At 52.2% G+C, this 6,000-nt stretch overlaps 1 protein-coding gene across 4 annotated transcripts in view; it reads right to left on the bottom strand.

Annotated features, from left to right (window-relative positions):
* Nucleotides 1-491: 491 nt before the first annotated feature.
* The window catches only part of SLC7A8 (solute carrier family 7 member 8), a 51,906-nt gene continuing 46,397 nt past the window's right edge, over nt 492-6,000 (bottom strand). For 2 of the 4 annotated variants that reach the window (XM_045525557.1, XM_045525567.1), the window contains 5 exons: nt 4,684-4,833; nt 2,861-3,038; nt 2,229-2,374; nt 1,260-1,381; nt 492-1,147 (listed from right to left, as the gene is read on the bottom strand). In XM_045525557.1, the coding sequence (XP_045381513.1) occupies nt 835-1,147; nt 1,260-1,381; nt 2,229-2,374; nt 2,861-3,038; nt 4,684-4,833 (909 nt within the window). In that variant the 3' untranslated portion in view covers nt 492-834. Of the gene's footprint in view, nt 1,148-1,259; nt 1,738-2,043; nt 2,375-2,860; nt 3,039-4,683; nt 4,834-6,000 lie in introns of those variants that run through there. The other 2 variants (XM_045525576.1, XM_045525582.1) reach the window with 2 other exon arrangements.

Below are 6,000 nucleotides of genomic sequence, written 5' to 3'. Positions count from 1 at the left end.
TCTTCAGCCCTTCTCCCTAAAGCCAACCTCTTGCCCTCAGCTCGTGGGAACACTTACTCTATTTTATGGAGTGAGGTGTTGCCTGATTCTGGAATTGTGAATAAAGCCAATGAGATCTTTAAACTAAATTTATTGCAATTTTGTCTTTTGACAGTGTTTTTGTTTCAAAAAGAGAGTTGTTCGAGGGTGCTGGCACTGAGGCCTGGAGAGTGGAAGTCACAGAGAGCACGGCTTTTAGGAGTGCCACCCCGGAAGGCACCTGGAATGCCTGGTGATTCCTGTCTCAGAAGTTGACTCAATTATCAACACCACAAACTCCATTTCCATTTAAAATTTTATTACATCAAAAGAAAAAAAAAACTCTCCACAAAACAAACAAACGAAACTCCAAAACCTAAACCAAGTTAAAGACAGAAGATTATTATCAAGGTTCTAACTCTGTCCACCCCCAAAATAACCGTACATTAAAAATCCGAAAGAAATAGAAACACTAGCTTCAAAAATATTTATCCAAAAAGTAAGGCATCCACTTTACAAAAAAATAATAATTGAAGGAGGTGAGGAGGTTGGAGGAATGGGAAGGAACAGGAAGATGGTCCCCTGACCCTCCAGGGGCCAACCCCAGCCTGCCTGGTTCTACATGGAAGGGGCCATAATTCGGACCAACCGTGGCATCTCACCACCTATGGGGCAGGCAAGCCGGGTGGGGAGCTGGGGACATGACCCAGGCCAGGAGGGACCCCTGGGTACTCCAGTTTAAGCAGACGGAATGCAGAGGGGGCGCAGAGAGAATCCTGCTGTGTCCTTAGCACAGCAGGTGTCGCTGGGGAGGCCTCAAGGCCCAGGGCTAACACCAAGGCTTCCTCTGGAGCACAGCGGACAGTCAGAAGGCCGCATACCACAGGGGGCCTTTCTGAGGGTCTCTGGGGTGGGTGCCATCCTGCCACTGCCCTCCCATCCTGTCCCAAGACAGGATGGTGGTGAGACTGGAGAGGAGGGAGAGTTATCTGAGTTAGGGGAGGGTGGGCAACTGGCCTTCGGAAAACAGGCTCTCCCCACGCAGTCTCTGAAGACGTGGAATGGGCCCCTCTGGGGAGGTGGGAAAGTACCCTTCCTCCTGGGGGAGACATTCAATACCAGGTCTGTCCTGAGGGTTAGAAATAAGGGAGTATTTTTAGGCCCAGTTCTTGGATGGGGGTGCAATTTAAGGCTGATTTGGCTCTGATTTCAGGCCTGAAGGGCTTGGGGATCCTTCACACCCAGTTCCCGAGCCAAGGTCCAGAGAGGAGGATGAGGGCCTGGTGGGTGCGGCTGGCAGCGCTGGCTCGGGGTGACTGTGCCGGGGTGTGGCTGCAGGGCTGACAGGGTGACTGCTCCTTCCCTAGGGTGGGAGGGGAGCTGCTGAGTGGCTTTGTCACTAGGAGAGAGATGTCCACTGCATTACGAGTAAGAAGACTTTCTGGCTTCCAGAAGCTTTGGCACCATGTTGGGGCCGGAGGCAGGAGGCAGGGGCAGGGCTGGGTCTCTGCAATCTGAGCCCTTCCGAACCATTCCACAGGCCTGGCTTGAGGGGAGGGGTTGGGGCAGCTCTCCTTCTCCTTGGTCCCTTGCTCAGTGGGGAGGTATTACCCTGAAAGGAGCCTTACTCTGACAGGGAGTCCAGGCTGCGGTGGGTGGAGGTAGGGCAGGAGCCGGGCAACGAGGGCAGAGGGCAGCATCCCCCCTGACTTTGGGCCCCTGGTGGACAGAAAGGGGTTTGGGTCTCTCCAGCCAATCTTCACTGGTGATACCTTTCCTTGAGTCTGTCCCCCCAGCCAACTCACTGTGGCTGCCACTGCTCTCCGAACCGAGGCCTCCCTTGGTCAGGAGTAGGAGGGAAGGCAGCCGTGAACTCCGGTTCCTGAAGAGGCAGCTGAGGCTGTGGCCTGGAGGGAGGGCCCTGCGGGCACCCTTGGCTCTCCGTTCCTCTCTAAAAGCTGAGTGTGGGCAGCACTGGGGTGAGAGGCAGGTTCTTTGGGTACAAGTGTCAGTGTCTGTTTATAATTTCTCACCACCCACACCCAGGTCCTGCCCTGCCTGACAGAAGCAAAGAGGCGTGTGTGTGTGTGTGTGTGTGTGTGTGTGTGTGTGTGTGTTGGGGGGACCCAGGCAGGGAAGGAAGGCCGGAAGGGGATGAAGGGGAGAGTAGCTGCTGAGGGAGGCAGTCCTCAGGGCTGGGGCTGCCCCACCAAGTCCTTGTCCTTGGTGTCAGTGGGTTGGTAGATGGGCTGCCGCTGCTCCTCCATGTCATCATTTGTCCCCTCTGTCCCTGAGCCGCTCTCTGCCTCGGGGTACACGACCACACACATCTTCTGGCTCACCAGGGTCAGCAACTCTGTAGAAGGAGACCACACAGAAACCAGGTCTGTGCTGAGCATCCCACCAGCCTGGCCCTTCCCGGCTCTCCCACCCCAGGTGTGGTCTCAGCAGTCAATGCCTTTTGGAGACTCCCTCTCCAGGCGACGGCCACCTCATCTGCCTCCTGCATCTTCTGTCAGCTCCCCCTTGCTCATCCAGGCCCAGCCTTCCGCCTTCCCTATGCCTACTGACCCCAATTCCAGAGTCTCTGCTGGTCTCCACCCAGCCTGGGCAGCTCCTGCAGGAGGACTGACAGGTTGCCTGTGCCTGTGGGTCTAAGGTCTGCATGGAGACTCCTCAGAGGCCTCTGGGAAGACATCTGCCTTTCCTGACCCCAACTCCTTCTCCAGAGCTCTGTGGACTCAGGGGAAGGTGAGCCTAGGCCTCCCGATCCTGGTGGCTCGCCCGCCCCGTTGCTGACCGCTCCATTCCTCTGGCCACCCCAGAGCCTCCAGCAACTCACCAATGAAGTCATCGAAACACTTGGGCTTGTGTTGCCAGTAAACACCCAGGAAATAGACGGGCACTCCTGTCAGCATGATGGCCAGGCCGGTGCCGCACACCACCGGCTCCGACCACAGGCTGAAGACCAGCAGGAAGGCCCAGAACAGCAAGTAGATGATGGGGAACAGCAGGTTGATCTGTGGAGAAGAGGCACTGTGAGCTGTGTGGTCCCCGCAGCCCCAGGCTCGGGGCACCCTCTCTCTTCTTCCCCACAGGGAGTGTTCTTCAGCGCAAAGGCTGGGCCTCACTCAGTTCTGCGGCTCCCACACCCCAAGCCCTGATAGGGCAGGTGTTATGGCAACCAACGTTGATAACTTGGGCAGTGGGACAGGAGAGGGTGGGGGGACCAGGGAAGGAAGGATCCTCATTGCCCACATCCTCCCTCTCAGGTGGGCTCAGACAAGGCCTCATCATCAGTGCCAGGTGCCCGCAGTGGCCAGAGATGCCCATGGGGGTTGAGAAGCTTGCCCCGCATCCGTGCGCGTTTGCTGAGGCCCTAGCGGGGAGGAGAGATGCAGGATGAACGTGACCTAGGTCAGCCAGGCTCCCTCTCCTGGCCCACTTCTAGACAGGCCTCATCTGGGCACAACGTGGCGAGTGTCCCTCACACCAAGATCATCCCCAAACTGTTTCTCCGAAGCAGTCTGAGAAAAATCTGCCAAGATGCAAGAAATCAGGAAACCCAGCATAGTATAAAGCAGCCTGGGGTTTTCACTTCCGTTCAGAAGGAAGCATCAGTTCCCTCCTTGCTGACCACATGCGGGGCGTTCCCAAGAGCGTCCTCCTCAGGACTCCAGGGGCAGCCCTGATTCAGCTGCCCTCCTCCTCATCCTCCCCTGAGGCATGTGGTGGGGACATGGGGTCATTCTACCTCCTCTGCCCTCTACTCTAGCATGTTTTCTAAGGGCAGGAGAAAAGTAGCAGTGAAAATGCCAGTGGGGAACTGAGAGCTTTCTCAGCTAGAAGAATCTTCTAGAAGCATCTAGTTTCTGCTTCTAGAATAGGATTGTTCAAATAGCTCCAGGCTATCCTCTGTTCTTCTAATTGGTAGGAGAGCCCATAACACTCTAGCATATCTTGTTCTGAGCAATCCCATTCATTCCTACCGCAAAGTTAGTTCTTACAGCGATCATTCAGTTCTCTGAGCAGCCTGCTATGCGTAGGGCCACAGGACTTTAAAAAGGGAGGATCATGGAGGTCTGTAAAAGTGAACTGGAAAGCTTCAAGATAGAGGAGGTACTTGAGGCCCATTTGGAAAATGGTTAGACTGTGGATAGGCTGACGGGAGGAGGAAACGCATTCTGGAATAGAGACATAGCACAGGGAGAAGCCGGCTATCTGGAGGGGCAGGGAGAAATGTTGTAAAGACAAGAGAATCTTGAAAAAAATCAACTGGAGTTTAAGACCCAGAGTGGTAGGAAAGAAAGGAATGACATGATGAAAGTGACATTAAATCTTATTCCCCAGCTCCAATTTGCTCTGGTCCTGTTCCCCGTGGAGAATGGACATGGCCGTCCCAGTCACACATGATCCTTGCTTCCCAAAGGGTCTGCTACCTTCACAGAGATGACGGTCTGGGGTCAGCAGCTAAAAACAGAGGTGACTTAAAAATATGACCTGCATGCATTCCAGTGTGGTTGAGGTAGAAAATCTACAGGTAGACTAAAAAAAAAGTAAAAATAGTTTTTTTTTAAAAAAAAAAGAAAAAATATTTTTAAAAAAATGACCTGCAGCTAGAACCATAGAGGAAGAGGAGGGGACCCCCATGGGAGGTTCTCTCACCTTGATGGGGCGGGGAATATCAGGCTTCTTCCAGCGAAGGACTATCTGTCCAGCAATCGTGACCCCATAGAAGAGGTAGTTGATGAAGCCCACGTAGTTGATGAGTGTGTACATGTCGCTGGTGACCAGCATCAGCAGGGTGGAGATGCACTGGGGAAGGGGGAGGAGCTCATCAGTGATCAGAAAGGCATTCAGAGACTGGGGGAGTGTGTACAGGTCAGGGGCTGTTCCCAAGCCTCCAGGCACATGATGCCATGTCTCAAAATGGAGACTTTACAACCTCTCTTAGTAGCCAGGTTGTTACTAACACCTTCATTGCTTGGAAGTTCTTTCTTATTGTAGGGGTGATAATCACAATATTTAACCACTGGTATAGCATGGGCACTAACCAATCTAGCCATAAACTGGTCACACTGGTGTTACGTGGTTCTGTCAGCCCTGGTCTCATTTACACTTCTCTCTTGGTTATAGCTCAAGCTAATTTCTAATTTTTTATCCCCTAGGGAAGATTGTTAACTGCAGATTAATGCTTTATTCTTGCCCTTATCCTTTCCTCCTGGCTGAGTCATCTAATTTATTTTCCTTCCTCTCTCTGCCTCCCTCCCTCCTTCACTTCCTTTCCTCTCTCTCTTTCTTAATTTCATTTTTTTTTTTTTTAGACAGAGTCTCACTCTGTTGCCCGGGCTAGAGTGCCATGGCATCAGCCTAGCTCACAGCAACCTCAAACTCCTGGGCTCAAGCAATCCTACTGTCTCAGCCTTCTGAGTAGCTGGGACTACAGGCATGCGCCACCATGCCCAGCTAATTTTTTCTATATATTTTAGTTGTCCAGCTAATTTCTTTCTATTTTCTTAGTAGAGACGGGGTCTCACTCTTGCTCAGGCTGGTCTCGAACTCCTGAGCTGAAAGTGATCCTCCTGCCTCGGCCTCCCAGATTGCTAGGATTACAGGTGTGAGCCACTGTGCTGGCCTCTTTCTTAATTTCATAACCAGTTACAAAGCACTTACTATGTGCCAGGTCCTATTTTTAGCATTCTACAAATATTAACTCATTTAACCCTCAAAACATCCCCTGAGGTTTTCTTGATGGAGTGAGTCTACTTTGCAACTTCAAAATCATCTCTGTGGCTTTCTCTCAAAACCACACTCTTTCCCTCTGATGATTTGTGAAGGCCAATAAAAAGTTCAGTTCTCCCATGAGGTCTGATGGTGAGAATAATCCAGAAGTTTTACCAGGTGAATAGGCCTGATTCTTGCTGTACTTGCCTTGCAGTCACAGTACTGCACCGACAGCTCAAACTGAAAAAAAAAAAAGTG

This window comes from Lemur catta, chromosome 1, assembly GCF_020740605.2.
Source record: "Lemur catta isolate mLemCat1 chromosome 1, mLemCat1.pri, whole genome shotgun sequence".
NCBI lineage: Eukaryota > Metazoa > Chordata > Mammalia > Primates > Lemuridae > Lemur > Lemur catta.
The sequence above is the reverse complement of the archived record's forward strand: the minus strand, read 5'-3'. Positions and strand labels throughout refer to the sequence as shown.